At 41.9% G+C, this 17,695-nt stretch overlaps 1 protein-coding gene across 1 annotated transcript; it reads right to left on the minus strand.

Moving 5' to 3' along the window:
* Positions 1–1,694: 1,694 nt before the first annotated feature.
* On the minus strand, positions 1,695–9,953 carry PIGA (phosphatidylinositol glycan anchor biosynthesis class A). The gene is made up of 6 exons (XM_048286764.1): positions 9,824–9,953; positions 8,942–9,600; positions 8,243–8,375; positions 7,052–7,184; positions 5,643–5,849; positions 1,695–4,019 (listed from the first exon to the last, which is right to left on the minus strand). Exons 1-6 carry the CDS (start codon positions 9,862–9,864, stop codon positions 3,756–3,758), a joined length of 1,437 nt encoding a protein of 478 aa, XP_048142721.1. The 5' UTR covers positions 9,865–9,953; the 3' UTR covers positions 1,695–3,755.
* Positions 9,954–17,695: the final 7,742 nt, after the last annotated feature.

The following is a 17,695-nucleotide window of genomic DNA, read 5'->3' on the forward strand; positions in this document are numbered from 1 at the left end:
ATAGTTGGGAGTAGAATATCAAATGTATTCAAACAAAGAGTCAGAAACACTCTAACAGAAGAGATTAGAACAAAGATGTCCATACAGAGCTCAGCTACTTCTTTTCTACAGTGTGATCTAATAAATGACACTACTTCCCATACAAGCCTTGTCTCATTTGCATCCTTAGGTCAGCACACTTACAACACTCCTGCTTTCAAAAAGCAATGTAGAGAGTGACTCACAGGTTGCTCTCAAGCCAATGTGGAATTCATCTCACCTATCTGCCACCCATCACAGCGGGTAGGGTCTGGTTATCAGCACTCCTGCTACTGCCTGGGCAGGAAGACAGCAAATTGCAGCAAGCACTTTATTTTCCCCGTCTGCAGCCAGTGTTCCCAGGGAATGCACCAGTCCCTCCTGCTAAAACAACCAGCTTGAAGAACCAGCATGGACAGTTGAAGTCTGATGAATCCTGCACAAGTAGCATCTCCAGTTATGACAATGTTGAAGCATGTCAGGATCTGGAAGCAACCTAATCTACCTTGTAAACCTCCTAGGTTTACAAGAAAAAGGTATAATTTTGGTAAAATAATGCACTCAGATGCATAACCACATCCTGCCCTTAGCTTTATTCCCTTAAAAAGTATCCACCTTTTATCTATGCCAGTGCTCAAGTCATTAGGGAAAACTGTGGAAGTCAACACACGACCGAGTATCATGATGCACAGCATATACCATGAGAGTAGTTTAATGACAGCAATTAAACACTAAAAATATTGAAATATTTTTAATTAAAAACACCCAAAATATTAAACCATTTTGAGATTGATTATTCTTTTATCTATTTATATAAAGTCTGTATTTTACTGATGCAGAAAGCACCAGAAAGACTTTTACAATTAATTTTTAAAAGCCTAAGCACAGATAAAAAAAAATGGACTAGTGAAGAGAAATAAATATCAAAAAGGGAAAAATATAAAGAGATGCAGAAAAACTTGACCACAAAAAAAGTAAATTACAGTGTATTTACCTTCTTACATATCCATCCCTACCCACTAAAACACAGTCTGAAAGACTAATCTTACATCCATACTTTAATTGATGCTTGGTGTAGTGTATGGTTTAACGTACAATTTTCAATTATCAACACCTTAATTCACAGTGTCTACACATAATGCATTGGAAACAACATTTCTCCTTGTGCCTGGGGATGATATTTCATTGCAGTTTTGTGGGGGACCTTCTATATGTGTCTTCCTCCTCCTCCTTCACACCAGAGGCTCTGCTCTGTGCAAGACAGTGCTTAATTAGCATCACTCTATTTGCTAACATTTCCCTGCTATTTCACAATGATCAAATGTTACCTACAAGCACAACTGAAACATTTTAATTTTTTAACTAGTTATTTTTATTAACTTCTAACCACACTCATTATCTCAGCAATTTGTTTTTAGTATTCTGATCATTTTATTTAACCTTTTTCACGTTACCCACTGATGTTTTGTAAAACTGTAAATGTTTCTGTGACATCACCCTTTACTCCACTGCACAAGGCCAGTGAGGAAATCACTCCCACAGAGTTCTGCATAATACAAGTGGTGTTATTTGAGAAACCAGCTATGGGTTAAGTTTGCATGGCAGCTTGTACAGAATGTTTTTTAGTAATCACCTTTCTCACAAGAACTCCAATAAGCAGTGACGGAGAGCAGCACTATGCTGTGTATTTCTGTATTTTCTAATTGTATGTTCCCACATATTAATGAAATGTATCCATTCTTTGTGGAAAGGTAAATAAACCTCTATATAAACTTTACATTGATCTTGTAAACAAGACTATAACAAGGTTTTATTAAGTTATTCATAAGTACACAATGTTCCAAAAAAGAAAAAAGTATTTTGAATAGATACACACAAATCCTTTACATTTGTGTTTGCAGATGTTGCAGGAAACCTAACAGAAATAAAAGACAACAAACAACATACTATTAAAAATACACATATATATACATATATATATATAACATTTCCCTGGAGTGTCAATCAGTATTTTCAAAAAGTTGTTAGAAATTTGAATGCTTGAATTAAAAAAAAATAACTTAGAAAAGTAAAGTATTAGCTTAATTCCACCCACTTATCCTTAACGCTTGTGGCACTGTTTTAGATGACCTCCACTTTTAATGCAGAGTTTGAAAAACTCAAATTGTAATATTACACGCTCTATGTTACATATCAAAGGCTAAAAATTCTAGTAAAAGAAAATAGACTTTATATGTGGCAATTATTTACATTATCTTTCTGTCTTTCATGAAAATATGTTCAATGAAATTATAAAATGCTTGTGTAATTACATCTCTACCCAAACAAGGTGAATTTGGCAGAAGTAGTGTGTTAAATACTACCTTTCAAAGGTTTGGAAACCGTATTTTCATATTGCACAGTTTTAATACTAATACAGTGTCCGACAGCACACAATACTTCAGTCATAAAATAGTAAGCTTATCATCATTAGTGATGCTTGAAAAATTAACCCAGTGCATCAGACAAGGGGCAATATTAGAGGTGGTTGACACAAATGGAAGAAATGCCTCCTCTCACACACACTGGCACAATGCTCTGCTGCCCCTTGCCCCATGTACACATCGCTCAGGACTCCTCACAGATGCCCCTTCTTTCTGTCTCTCCATGAAAAGCACAGCCATTGGTTATTTCCACTTAAGGGATACCTTCCCAAGATCTCACTTGCAGAACCTGCCAGACAGTGTCTCTGATGTGGATGAGGTGAAATCATTCACCCTGAACACTGTCCCTCCCAGAGATGGACTGAAATGCCACTTTGGTCATAAGTAAGGGGAAGGAGAAAGAGAAGCGGGGGGGGAAAAGGGATGGGTGGGTGGGAGGTGGGAGAGAGCAAGTAAGCACAAGTGTGCTTGTTAAGCCCTTCACAGATTTTGCTCTCTCACACACACGTGTTATTTCACACTTTGGCACAGTCTGCTGGAAGTTTTCAGGCCTGAGATGTTTCTGAAGGCTGTATTATCTCTAAATACTACTACTTCTTCACCTATGTAATGAAAAACAAAAACCACTACAAGCTTTACATCACTTTCACACACCTAAGTGAACAGGACAAATTTAGCACCTCTGAAAACATCAGAAAACTATTATGGAATTTTGATTTAGCAACAGGATGAGCCACTCTAACTAGGGAAGAACTTCAAAATAATAATGCTATGGAAGCAAAACACTGTCGCTGGGACACAATTGCTAGAACTAAGTCTCTGAAATTGACATGGTAATGGACTAAATGACTTATTTCAAGTGCCATTTTCATCTTAGGAGAAAAAAAGTATATTCTGTTGGGTTTTTAATTCTTTTGAAAGAAGTCTTAAAATAAAAATCACAGTAAATATCGGGGATTAGCAGGAACTACAGTAAGCTAATCATTTTTGTGTTTTGCTTTCCCAAACACCGTAAGTCCCTTTCTGCAATGCTCAAGTTTTCAAGAAAAATCTTGTATTCCTGTTTCCAAGGCTTCTGACACATACAAAAACCCATGTTCTCCTCCCAGATTTAAGTGCAAAAGAGATGCCTATAAATTTGCATGAATCCAAAACTGAACTTAAAACATCATCCTAAATTGAGGTAGCACATTGAACTAAGTTTCTTTCCAAGAACTTCAGAAAGAAATTAAGGAATTTTAAGAATAATGTCTCTGTCAGCAAGCATTAAAACCTTTAGTGACTGATGCATTCTTCCCTCTCCACTTGAGTAATTTAGGAGTTTGGGAGTTCTTCTTTAACTCTTCTTTTTTTCCCAAAAAAATATTGTTTAGTCCATGCACCCTTAGGTCCTGTAGCATCTATTGCAACATCAATAATGGAATCTGGAGTCATCCACCTCAAAAATGCCAAGAGAATGAAGTTCAGAACAGCTAAAAAAGCAAAAATACACCCAGTCACTGGGCCACAGTGAGTCATCAGTCTGTCAAGTCGCTCATTCATTGGTAAAACCACTTCATCTGCAACTCTGTCATACACCTAAACAAAGAGAAGACAAAAAGTAAGATCATAAAAACACGTTGCTTCTACCTCAAAAATCAGGCAGTACTTTGCTGTCACTGCACAAAATAAATTAACTATTCTTAGCTACCAGATGGGACAAATATTACCCCCAAAAATCTTTGCAGATTATAAGTGCTGATTTATGAGTCCTGTTCTAGATATTTCATTCATTTATTTAAGGAGAAATATGAAACATTCTCTTTTTTTACACACTTCAGAAGTATTTCATTAACTAGGAAGGCTGCATAATTTGTCTCTCATGTAATATTATATAGAAAGAGTTGGGGGTTTTAAGTAATTGAATGGGTTCTAATCTCATATTCACATCAGTCATAGGAAGAGCCTGAACATGCAATTACTAAATTTTCAACACAAAGCTGGATGAACTCATAGGTGAGTTTGGCAATACTGCAAATCTCTGTATTTGAACAATGAAACAAATCATAATAGGCTCCTGATTTTTGTTTAAAGAAACACTAGCTCAACTACTGCACAAAGTAAATGCATGCTACTAGTGACTTATATATGTCAACCACAGCCAACTACAAACCCACTACAAACCACTCCAAAAAGGCTTGAAGGACACAGTTTTTTCCTTAAGAATGTTACAAACTTCATCCTAAACGTAACTTAACAATATGCTAACAAACAACTGCCTTCTGTCCTACAATATAAGATGTATGCATACTTCTACCAATTCTATGAACATTTTCCTTCATGGAGTACTGCTGGTTTTTTTAAGAAAGGGCTATAAAAAGCAAACTCAAATCTATGCTAACATCTCCAAAAACTTTGCAATTCAAATGTTGCTTGCAGTTACAAAATCATAAAATGAACGGTACTGATGGCACTTGAAAATAATAAAATAAACTGGTTGTACATGGCACCTCAAGGAGGCTTACAAGAGATGTATAGCTGAGTGCACTACAATCTAAGTAAGGGGCATGGGGTTCAGCTATTCTCTCCTTCCTAAAACCCCGGAGGTGAAGGCAGAAGTGACACATCTCTACAGGTGTTTGTAACATCACTGCAGCCAGCATTCTTCACTACAGGCAGGTTTTTACACTGAAGTGCAGTTCTAATTCTGAAAAACTATTTAAAAACTATGAAAATTAATTTTCACTACAACCACAGCTTATGTAAACTCAGCTGTGCTCAGCCTTCCAGCATTAAACTACCTCTCACAATTTTAAACCACTTGTTAGCAGGTGGCATAGCTTTGTCATGAACTGTCTTTACCTCTTCGTACACCTTATGCAGCACACTTCCCAGTTACACCAGAAAAGTTACTTTGTGTGAAGACTTGAATAAATACATGAGTAGAAATCTAATCAAACATCTAGGCTGTTCTAGACCATATTTACCTGCAGTCATGGCACACTGGAAAATAAAAATAGAAAAAATGCACGTATCTAGAGATTTATTTGGGGAAAACAAAAAGCATTTTCTGAACCTTTTAAAACCATGTATGCTTGACAGAAAACATGCTGAAAAATAACACTGGAATGTTACACAGTGAATGTGCATAGTAGTACTTCAAAGCAAGAATTGTCTCAGAAATGTACTTTCAGAGAATTTTAAAGAAGTGATTATACATACTTTCTCAGTTCTCTCTGCTACATTCCTCCATGTATAAAATGTCTTTACTTCATTATGAACAGTTTCTGGAGGTGGAAGAGTTCCTGATCTGAGCTGGGCAATAGCTTTTTCTAGTCCATCACACAAAGATTTCACAGAGGGCTCACACAAAGTGATGAGATTTTCTGGAAGTACCTCCGGAATCCCACCTACTCTTGTACTCACCACCTTTGAAACAAACAAAAGAAACAGCACATATGCAACATAACAAATGAAATTGTGTGATGAGAATGCTATTACATTGTTTAGATTCAGTACTTTAAAAGAATAGGAAAACATCATGGTTTGGGAACTTGACCTGTATGTGGAACTAAAGACGTAAGCCCCAGAGAAGACAGAGCATAGCAGATTACCTTCAACACTGTCCAGAATGATTCTTTGGTCCCACGACAAAACAGAAGACTTGGTCTAATGATTGGTTATGAGACACCTTTCCTGAAGGTGTTTGCCACAGTAACTAAACCTGTGTAACCAGATTTTGGACTTTTCCTCCACAGTTATCATAAAAAAACTGTTACCTCTATTTGGAGAGGATAATTTTACCACATACTTAAAATTTCAGTTTTCTAGGCTACTGAACACTGGCAAAAATGTATTTATCAGTTCAGTAATTTTAATCTGAACTATAATTTTTAAAGGGAAATCAGAAATTACTTAGAGTCACATTGCGCAATCATCTCTAAACACTGGGGAATAAGAAACTGCAGAACTTCCTCACCTCTAGAGAAGAAAAGAGGTGATAAGGGAATAACTACAACTAGGTAGCAACTGCTGTCAAAGGGTACTGAAGTCACATTTTCTATACTTACTATATATGAGGTACTTATCAGTCTGTCTTTTTAATCAGTTTTCTTTATATTTGAATGTGAAACTCTTAAGTTCTTTATGGCTATTGATTCAACTTCTTTTTGAGCTGTCAGTCTGGGCTGTAAATTAGTCAGAAAGGGCTTTTACTGTTTTCTCTCTCTCCAACTCTTATCTTGAATCCCTACATAGTAAGACAATTTTTCTGCAGCTCCTTTCAAAGTACGGTCAAAGTAAACCTTCACGAACATCAACTACCCCAAAACTCTGTAAAGGAGTACATACAAAATAGTATTTTGGAGAGACAGTCTGGCTAGTTCAGAGAACTGAGAGCAGACCTACATGTTATTCCCAATTCTGCACAAAATTCTTCTTGGAGCTTAAGCAGTTTCAGCTAACCCTTCTGCCTCAGCTTTCAGGTGATCTGTAAATGGGGATAATATTTGCTTACCTCTGTAAAGACAGAGCCTCAGAGGAAATCAAATGTTACAAGCACATATAATTTCTTTGTGAAATTTGCTTAAAATGGATACATGCTCTCTAGATACTGAGATTTTTTTTTTCACCTGTAAACCACAGCTTGCTGCTTCCACAATAGCCATACAAAAGGCCTCAGTGAGGGAAGTGTTGAGAAAAATGTGCCCCTGGACCAGGACATTTCTAACATCCTGGTGCTCCAAGCCTCCAAGAAGACGCACCCTGCATACAAGAAGAAAAAAAAACAGAGATAAACACTATATTTGGACCATAATAATGCTGTATAGTGTTACAAACATTCTGAAAAAGGTACCAATGGTTCACACTTATATAGTGAGAGAAAAAACACAGGCCCCTTGGTTTAGTTTTCTCTGAATTTTTCTAACAATGGAGAAATAGAAGATTCTGCTTTTTTATTGTCACACTGAAAGAAACTTCTGAAAATAAAGTTGGTGGGAGAAGTTGCTGTTTTAATGACAATTGTCTCCAGAACATTGCTACTGAGCCTTCTAGTTCTGCAAGAAAAAATGGCTTCATTCAGTTAATAATTAAGATTTATCAAATGCATTAGCTGAATTTTCAATGTGAGGTCTGATCAATCTGAGTCTGACAAGAGAAAAAGATTTTAAGATACAGTGATCAGGACCTATCCTTTTGAAGAGATACTGAAAAACAATAAAGGGTAAAATGAGAATGATACTTAAATGATAAAATTGGGGCAATCACTGACTAAAGTACAAAACAGGCAACAAAAAACCTAGAAAAGAAAACGAAAAATTAAGAACATGAAACTGTTCTTGATCAAGAAAACCCCAGAGAAATATATAAATGCATATGTATGATGGCAACATCCTGATAACATGGTAGCACCAGGAACACGTTTGTAGTACCACAAGGACACATATGAGATAAGCACTACTCTCAAGAGTTTCATGATGAAATAATAAATTACTAGCAGTCATCGTCACATGCAATGGCACCAACGAGCTGCTAACACCTGATGCTATACGTGACCCAAGCATCAAGGTTGCAGAGAGGAGTATGATTTATATCTAAGTCCGATTTTCTCCGATTTGAGTGAAGGCTCATTCAGGGCCTATTCATAGAAGTATGAATTAACTTGCAGGATCACAGACCAACTCTCAAAGTCTTCAGTGTCCGGTTTATCTGCTTTGCCTTTAGGCCTCCAGCCTCAGGTTTTGGGGTTTATGGAGGAGGGAGGCAGACAGTTTTCCACCCCTGAAGTACCTTGAAGGGTCATAGCCATCCACAGAACAAACCTGTCATGTAGCTGGTATCTTTCCCGGACTTCTTCCAGTATGATTCGTTTTGGTCCTTCTCCTCCAACTAAGAAATGTAACTCTGGGTATTTCTGACAGAGCTCAGGAATTATACCACTAAGCAAATCAATACCTAAGAGTAGAAAATTTAGGGTAAGGCATTATTGTATTTCATTTCAGAACTTATGATCTAGCCCACTGCTACAACTCTATTTAAGAGCAGAAGAAATGAAAAAAAGTCTCCTGAAGACAGTTAAACTCCTGTACACAATATTATGAAAAAAGACAACTTGTGACCTCTCAGGAGACAAATATGTAAAAAAAAAAACCAAAAAAACAAAAACCACTTAAGTTGCTATCACTTGATTAAATAAAAAACAATTAAAACATTTCTAACAGAATATATAGATTAGGCCCTAAATCTTATGTCCAACATAAGCCAAACCTTCCATGTTACAAACTGCAGTTTTCAGTATCTTCAGTATTACAAAGGAAACACACCTCTGAACCCAACATGTGTGAAAAGAAATGTACATTTCTTCTTCTTGAGCACACATACACAACAGCTCAGAACAGCCACCTCACCACTCCTAGTGAAAATTCCATCCATACCACAGATACAGCCTAAGTGATACCTGACCAAGACCTTTCTAAAGAAACAAAACAACCAAAACAAGCTTACATTTGATCCCCCATTACCTTTTCTGTAAACAAGTCTGCTGACAACAACAATTGTTATTGTACTGTCATCCCTCCTCGACGGGTCTGGAGTGAAGTCGGTGGGATCGACAGCGTTGGGGATGACAGAGACTATCCGAGGGTCCAAGGCTGCTCGCAACACCGTGTTCTCCTTACTCGTGTAGGAGACGCAGATGATGTGGTTGGTGTCGCACAAGGACACGGTCAGCAGCTTGTTGGTCAGCACCGAGCTGACATCCGCGAACCCAAAGAGGGAGTGGTCAGTGAACACCGTCCGCAGCCCCATGGTCTTGGCGTGGAACAGGGCGTCGTGGGCCATGGCGGAGAAGGAGCTATGGGCGTGCACGATGGTCACCCGCTCCCGCACGAAGATGTACCTGAGCAAAGGCAGGCTGTGGAAGAGCGTCGTGGCCGTGGACTGGTTGTACATCACCTTCAGGGGCAGGTAGTAGACTTTCAGCCCGCTGGTGAGGTAGCGGACGCCCTTGCGGTGACCGTAGGCGTGGGTGACCACCAGGACCTTGTGGCCGCGCTCGATGAGGCACTGTGACAGCTGGTACACGTGGCTCTCCACGCCCCCCATGTTGGGGTAGAAGAAGTCCGACACCATGCACACGCTGTGCGCCGCCGGGCCTCCGCCCGCCATCCCGGGCCCGCTCCTGCCGGGGGAAGGAACCACAAGGCGCCATCACTCGCCGGCGGCCGCCCACGACGACCCCCGGCCCCCTCAGTGTCGGCGGCGCCGCAGGGCCCGGCCAGGCATCCCGCGCAGGCCGCACGCAGGGAGGGGCGGCGCCGCGGCCCCTTGAAGAGTCCGGTCACCGCGGCGGCGGCCCCGGGAGGCCGGGGGTGGCGGTGAGGGCGGGGGGACCGTGCACGTACCTGCCGGCGGCCGGCGCTCCCTGCGCGCTGCCCGGCGCCATGTCCCCATTTCCCGGTCACCGCCGCGGCCGCGCCCGCCCGGGGCGGCAACGCAGCCAATCACCGCCCGGCGCTGCGTCACGCGGGAAAAGGAGCGCCAATCGCCGCGCGGGACGGGCGGCGCGAGAGAGCCCCGCCCCAGCCCCGCCCCGCTCCCGGCCCCGCCCCATCCCTCATCCCGCGATCCCGCCCCATCCCTCATCCCGCGATCCCGCCCCATCCCTCATCCCGCGATCCCGCCCCATCCCTCATCCCGCGATCCCGCCCCATCCCTCATTCCGGGATCCCGCCCCGCTCCCGGCCCCGCCCCATCCCTCATCCCGGGATCCCTCCCCGCTCCCGGCCCCGCCCCATCCCTCATCCCGGGATCCCGCCTCATCCCGCGATCCCGCCCCGCTCCCGGCCCCGCCCCATCCCTCATCCCGGGAAAAGGAGCGCCAATCCCTCATCCCGGGATCCCTCCCCGCTCCCGGCCCCGCCCCATTCCTCATCCCGGGATCCCGCCCCGCCCCATCCCTCATCCCGGGATCCCGCCCCGCCTCATCCGTCATCCCGGGATCCCGGCCCCATCCCTCATCCCGGGATCCCGGCCCCGCCCCATCCCTCAGCCCGGGATCCCGCCCCACTCCCGGCCCCGCCCTATCCCTCATCCCGGGATCCCTCCTGCTCCCAGCCCCGCCCCATCCCTCATCCCGGGATCCCGCCCCGTTCCCGGCCCCGCCCCATCCCTCATCCCGGGATCCCGGCCCCGCCCCGTCCCTCATCCCTGGATCTCGCCCCGCCCCATCCTTCATCCCATGATCCTGCGCCGTTCCCGGTCCAGTCCCATCCCTCATAGCGGGATGCCGCCCCGCTCCCGGCCCAGCCCCAGTTCCGCATCCCGGGATCCCGCCTCGATCCCGGCACCAGGCACCGAGGGGACGGCGCTAATGCAGCAGCGATGTCCTTGCTGTGATGGGAAGCCCGTCCCGGACGGTTGTTGTCAATAAAGCGTAGTCCGGAGCTATTCAAAAAAAGTGCCCTGAATGCCGTATGGGGAGGGGATTGCCTCACAATTCCAAAGGCTTTGCTCTGCCCTCAGTGGAGAAGCTCTTCTGGTGTGTTTGGCTCAGTGACAGCTGGAGCTCCCGAAACACTAGACTCTTCTGCTACAAGTGCTGAAAGCTTGCTGTCTCTAAATGAAAATAAATAAAACATGATTTTTACAGACGGTCCAGGAGCTTGAACACTGGGAAAGGAGCTGGGTTGGCATCACTTGGCTACGTATTCCTGGTCTTCTCAAGGAGAATTACCATCAGCCTTTTTTGCAGCTCCAACACTATCCTGACTGCTGCTGGCTGCCAAGAAAGGGTGTTCATGCCTTTCCTATATGTTCCCAAAATTATGTTTGGCAGGTCCTTCTTCTTGCCAAGATTTCTGATACGAATTTTGTCAGATTTGATTCTGTCATCACGCCTATGCAAATGTGTTTATTGTGAGTGACAGTACAAGCTGACCTAGGCTAGAGGGCTGGCTGGATTCCTGTCAGACTGAAGCTTGGACAGATGTGGTTTGGAGGCACTGATCCCAAGAAGGACTAAGGAGAAAATCGGGCACTTCATTCTGGGGACTGAAAGATGTGCAAGACCCTACTGTGTTGAGTAAGAAAAGCATTGCTTATTGATTGACTTTTTCTTATGTGTTCAGAAAGGCAGGACCAGGACTGGGAAATCTGATTTCATCATCAGATGCTTCTCTGGCATGGCAAGAACCTGAATTTCAGGATGGGAAGCTGCGTGTGAGGCCAGAAGAGGGGAAACGTCTCACCAGCAACAGCAGGGTGTGAAACAAGAGTTTGAGGAGCAGGAGTTTGTAAGGATCCTAGTTCTCAGAAGAAACTGTAATCTGAGTGTAAAGCTGTGGCTTTTAATTGCATCTAGGAAAAAGCCACCAAAGTAGTGCCAAGAGAAGGAGCAACACACTTGGAGGTTCCCCACTGCAGCACCCCATGATGTGGGCTCTGGTAAATGATGATGGTGACCTCCCTTGCTGTCACACTGTCCTGAAGAATCAAGCTGTCAAGTCACTCCAATTTTAGCTGTCAAGAAAACAATGCCTATGATTTTAACTATTTGGAAAATTATTTTTTTAGATTAGTTCTTCATGTGTGTTCTCTAGAGTCTAAAGTTGTAATTCTTGGTATGCAAGCTTAAAAAATTCAAAGAGAAATCCTAACTGGTGTATGACATAGCAGCCCATTTCTTTACTTTCCCGGCAGTTGGTCATAGGCTCTGGATGTCTTTCTGAAGGAGGTCAGGGATGGTGGCCAAGCCTTCATGCCTTTGGCCCAGCATGTTGGCTTTGGTGGTGTGACATCTGTGTTCTTCATTAAATGTGTCTGGTTGAGCTTAATGTCACACCTGTCAGTGGTCCAGTCAATCCCCCTGGATCAGCACCCTTCTCCTGTTGCCATGTCCAAGGGACCTTGAATAATTTGTCTACAGAGGAGCCTAGGAAAAGCCTCAATGGAAAGGAAAGGAATCTTTGCCACTGCCAAGTTGAAAAAGGTGCTGCTAAATTTTCTCTCCACAGCTGGTTCACATGGATGGGATAACACACACTTTTCACTGGCTGTGGTGTTTTGTTGTTTGTTCATAAAATTGTCACAGATCCTGGTTGCATCCAGAGTCTATCCTGCCCTGATCTGAGGTGAAGCTGATATTGAAGTAACCAACAGCTGAAGAAAGAATCAGATCTTCTTACTTTCTAATTGCCTGCACTCAATATATTCACTCCCTCACTTAAAGCACATACAAGGTCAGAGTGAGATTGTAGGATAAATAGAGTAGAGAGTAAAGATGTAAAACCTGTGACAGCAGAGTAATTGCCACTTCCAAGCCTGGTCCTTGAATGCTCTCTAAAGCATCTCATAAATTGAGTTAATGGAGAGAGAAGAGGGAGGACACTTGAAGAGACTCCTGTGTCTTTGTTCAGGTAGCAGATGCCATCGTGCCTCAAGGAGACCTCTTGAAAATATAGGAAAACTTTCTGCTAAGTACTCTGCGCTTTCGTCTCCCACTCAGCCTCCTCTCAGGCTGAATTTGCCACTCTATTCCCCAGCCTGGTGGATGACAGTGCTTTTATTCCATGCCTGTATGGAGCAAAGATTGTCACTCTTTGGTGAAGTGACTTTGCTGTGTGTTATAAGCTGGTGTATTAAATTAATTCATTTATTTACATTTAATAAGCCTAAAGCATGCACATTTATTATTACAAAACAATAGTAATGGACAGCAACAAGCATCAGTTGTTCACAGAGTGCTTCACAACAGAGCTGTGAAGCAGTGCTGTTCTAGAGCCTGATGCCGTGACAAGGGAGCCCTAGTGCTCCTGGAAGAGAAATCTTGGGACATGGAACAGTGGTGTGAGACTGCACAACTGGCTTGCGGTAAAGGACATTTTCTTTTCATGATTCAGGAAAGCAGAAACTGTTGGAAGCCACCATTGAAGAACATCAGTGAAAAATAGTACTGCTGAATGGACAATATTGCCTATAGATGCTGCATAAACTGAGACTGATTAGTGAAACCAAGCAGGAGAGAGCCAGAGACAGCCACACACCCTGTTTGAAAAATGGCAGTGTTTGCATTTTTTGATCCTGCTGGAATTAAATAGGCTCCAAAACAAGGAGGAAAGTAGTATTTGGAATCATTCCTCTGAAGAAAGAGGACAAATTGTCCTTCCATTTAGTTTACTTTCACAGGGTAAGGCTGGAGAGCCTGTCATTTCTAAGATTCTTGCATAGAGGGAGTGAGTGTCCAAGTGTCTACCTCAGCAGCTGGTTTTTGATGCTAGGAAATAGCAACAGGATCTAATAGATTTCTGTAATACCTTAGAAAGGTTGGTTTTGCCTGGTTTCTACTGCATACAGGCAATCTCATTACCTGGCTGCAATACCTCCCATAAAGCAGCCAGGAAAAATCATGGTTTTCTCATTCAAGCACCTGGGTTTTCCTATTCATGGAATCCCATAGAAGCTGGCTGAAATTACATGTTAATGTACTTCTAAACTACAGGTTTCAAGTTGAAGGCTTAACAAACCGCAGTGCAGTCTGTGAAGGAAATTACCATTAAACACAGACTGGAGAAAGGGCTTCTTTTCTTGAAGCCAAATTTCTCTCTTAGATGCCAGAAAACAAGTTGGTTTTCCATTTTACAGACACTTCTCCCTTCCAAGCAGTTTGGAATTCATCTGTGGGAGAGGAATTTGCTCGCAGAAGGGAGAAGTTGATTGGCAAGGCTGAAGGCTGTGCGTGTTAGCTCTCACGTGTTTGTAACCTGTGCCTCTCATGCATGCCCCAAGGTTTCAATCACTTGGTCATCCTCTGCATACTACAATGCTCTTCCATCCCACAGCCCAGAGCATTCCCTTCCCTGCCAAATCAGGTCAGTGAAGGTGAAGAAGAGCGTGGGGGCTTGGGAGCAGTCAAAGGGTATATACCAGAAATAGCTTCTAGTCCTCTGGGCTTATGAACAGGTTACATCTCTTAGCAGGACACAGGACAGGGCAGTTGCTCACAGTGCATTGGCCATTACTGAGAATAATCCTCTTTTACACCACCTGTGAGTGAATCATTCACCACTCCCATGCAGGATCCATTCCAGTACCTGAATACTTGGTCTCTGGTCTTTTCTGGTCCCTAGCAGGAGCAGTCATGGCAAACAAAGCCTGGATGGTGCCTGTCTTCTACCTTCTCAGCCAAGGCAGTGGTCCAGCTTAAGTACTCCTCAAATGGGGCAGAAAAAATTCCTGGGCACACAGTGCATAGTGGTGTCTGTGGTTATCCTGACATTTTAAGTCTGTCAGAAGAACTGGTTGCTTTTGTACTGGCAGACCTGGGGGACATCTGTCCTGCAGCCAGCATACAATCACTATCAACTCTCTAACAAGCCATCTGACTAATTTGACAGAAATAGAATTTTGCCTGTGTCTGATTTACAAATCAAATAATTTACAGTAACACAGAGATCTGGTGTCAGTTATGAAGCCACAGCATGCTGACCACACTAAACTTGGTTCTGTTTTCTCTTACTGTCTATTTAGTTGCAGATATGTTTCTGTTTTGCAGCTTTGAGACCACATCAAAGTACTTTACCACTCATGTATCAGCTGTGCTAGAAGAGAAGGCCTGTCCTAGAGGTCTTCTGTTTCTATCTTTAAGACTGTACTTGACAAACTCTTTTAAAAACTCCTGGAAATTTATGTTGTGGAGTTTGACCTTGTATGATTCTATGAGTCGGCACAAGCTGGAGTGGCAGAACTGTCAGGTGGGTTTCAGCTTTAAAATGCTAACAAAATGGGTTTAACTGAAAGCTGAATAAGTGTGAGGACTTATTGGTGGAGGAGAAGAAAAGGTGCAGTGACAACAGTAGATGGTGCTATTGGAAACTTAAAATGTGTTCGTCCTGGTGGCAATGCAAAATGTCTCGGTGCAAAGCTGAAGAACCTGCACCTGGTATGTTTTATTTCCTACTACTAATGCTCCTACCACACAAATGCTCCAGGACATTGTTAGTACTGTTCTTTGTAGTCATTATACCATATAGAGTAGTACCTGCCTGCATTCTACAGTTTGAATTTAAAGAAAACTGAGTTTCCAATAAAAAGTAAGCTTTTTTTAGTAAAGTTTCCTATACATTGATTGTTTGCATCAAAATTTGAACTGTAAAGAAAGAATAATTAATTTTAGTTATACTTTAAAACTCATTAAATGAGACAAGGGTTTCTTTAAATTGATACTGTCACTGTAGCCTTGAATATCTAGAGGTAAAAACAAGGTCTATGGAGGAAGAAGTAATTTTTATTTGATTGTTAGAATTGAGAAGACTCAGAGAGGCATGCAAACTGTTCTTGAGATGTGAAATGGAAGCCACAGATTTCAAGCTTTGTGCAGGCTGGAAAATACTGCTCTGAGGTTAACTTAATTGATGTGGAACAGGGCAAGGTAAAAGGTGATTGTACTCCAGAGGACAGGTGGAGAAGTGTAGGCATTCTTAGTTCTGAAAACTTTTAGGAATGATCTGTGGGTAGGTCTAAAATGGGATGCACAGGGAAATGGAGAAACAGGGAGACCAGATGACTTTCAAGGGATTTTCATGATATACCTTCATAACTGAGCTACAGAAAAATATTGATGTTTATTGCAAAGACAATATTGATAAGAAGCATTGCATAGTTCTTTTGGATGTGTTAAGTTTTTCCTTGTGTTTGATCACTTGTATTGGTGATTTTATTCTGAGGACTGAATCAAAATAACTGCTATGCAACTGTATTTGAATGTTTAAACACAACTCTGAACAGCTAGTCCATAAATAGGGATCAAGATACACTTTCTCAAGAAAAAAGAGCAAGGGAGGCACACGGGTGTGCATAGACAGTGGGATCTGGGGTCAAGGAAAAGTTTTGGATAAATGCCTTGCCAATGGGTCACCTAGCAGAAACTGATGGGTTAGTCTGGGTATCTTGCATTACCATTTGAGCTGGACCTGTGATCCTAAGCCATATATCAAGGATAGTCTTCATCAATTAAAAATACCACTTAGCATAAAAAAGTGGGGCAAAATACGAAGTGAAATGCTTCCTACTTTGTTACATTATCTTTTTTGTCACTTAACTTGTAATCACACTCCATAACTAGGCATTTTTTGTATAACTACTGTTGTAGTTTTAAATATATAGCAGATATTTATGCTAATAAATAGCATTATTAGCATACTAATGCAGACGAATTAAATCATTGATTATTCCATTTAATCAATTCCATTGATTAAAATCACCTTTAGATGTTTAAGAAAGGAAACAGTTCACGCTAAATTATGGATCCTCACCTCAGTGCTCTCAGCCTGGAAGGACGTTTCACATTAAATAGTATTGTAAAGTATGATAAAAGTGGAAACAAAGAAGGGTGTTAATGGCATAAAAGTCAAAATGCAGACCAAGCCCTGACACATCATTTTGTGTATTCATTTTGTTTTATTGGCCAACAGAGCACTTTCCTTTTATCTTAATTTAAAACAGGTTTTTTACCCCTGAGTTAAAAGTTTTTAGTGAGTGAGGTTTTTAAGCAACTGCTGTTGTAGGAGTTTGATAAACGAAATGAATGGCAGTACATCACTTGTAACCCCTGCTTGTTTGGTTTTTTTAAATGTAGACTTTAATAAATGAGAACATAGATTTACTTGGCCTGGTATCCACTGTAGTTCCAAAAAGAACAATTCACTCCACAACTCCAGAATTAGAAGATGACAACCTCTTTGATATTTTAAAGTTGAAATGCATTTACCAGTTATTTAGAAAATACAAAGGAAACAGGCAGCTGAAGGAGTTTCCTCAGATTCAGTTTTGGGTTCTCAAGATTTTCCTTTCCTTTTTTTTACACTACTGTAAAGCAAAATAATTTTAGTAGCATAAATCCTGACTTACAGTGGTACAAGAAAACAAAAAATAAACCCAACCAGATTCACATTTGTTTTCACTGGAATACAGGAAGGGACCTTACGACTCAGCTGGAGTTGATGCCCAAAGGATACATATAGATTTATATGTTTGCAGTGTATTTGTGTATGACAGGATTTATATGTGCTCTGTCAACCCTCCCATGAATAATTCTTGCTATAAGCAATGCCACAGCATATGGCCTGTGATGGCTTTTGAAGTAAATGAGAGCAGTACTTTCAAGATGTGCTTGAATTTCTTCCATGTCACCAGCATTTGGTAAGATCACACTTACCTCTGTCCTTCTGGAAGTCGAGCATGGTTTTTGCAAGTAGATAAATATTTCCTGACTCTTTCAA

This window comes from Corvus hawaiiensis, chromosome 2 (assembly GCF_020740725.1).
Source record: "Corvus hawaiiensis isolate bCorHaw1 chromosome 2, bCorHaw1.pri.cur, whole genome shotgun sequence".
Lineage (NCBI taxonomy): Eukaryota > Metazoa > Chordata > Aves > Passeriformes > Corvidae > Corvus > Corvus hawaiiensis.

Coding starts and splice junctions, on each gene's coding strand:
- PIGA (XM_048286764.1), bottom strand. CDS start 9,864: ATGGCGCCGGGCAGCGCGCAGGGAGCGCCGGCCGCCGGCAG. Junction 7,185..8,242: donor AGATACCAGCTACATGACAG/GTTTGTTCTGTG, acceptor TCTTGTATGCAG/GGTGCGTCTTCTTGGAGGCT. Junction 5,850..7,051: donor CAGCAAGCTGTGGTTTACAG/GTGAAAAAAAAA, acceptor TTTGTTTCAAAG/GTGGTGAGTACAAGAGTAGG.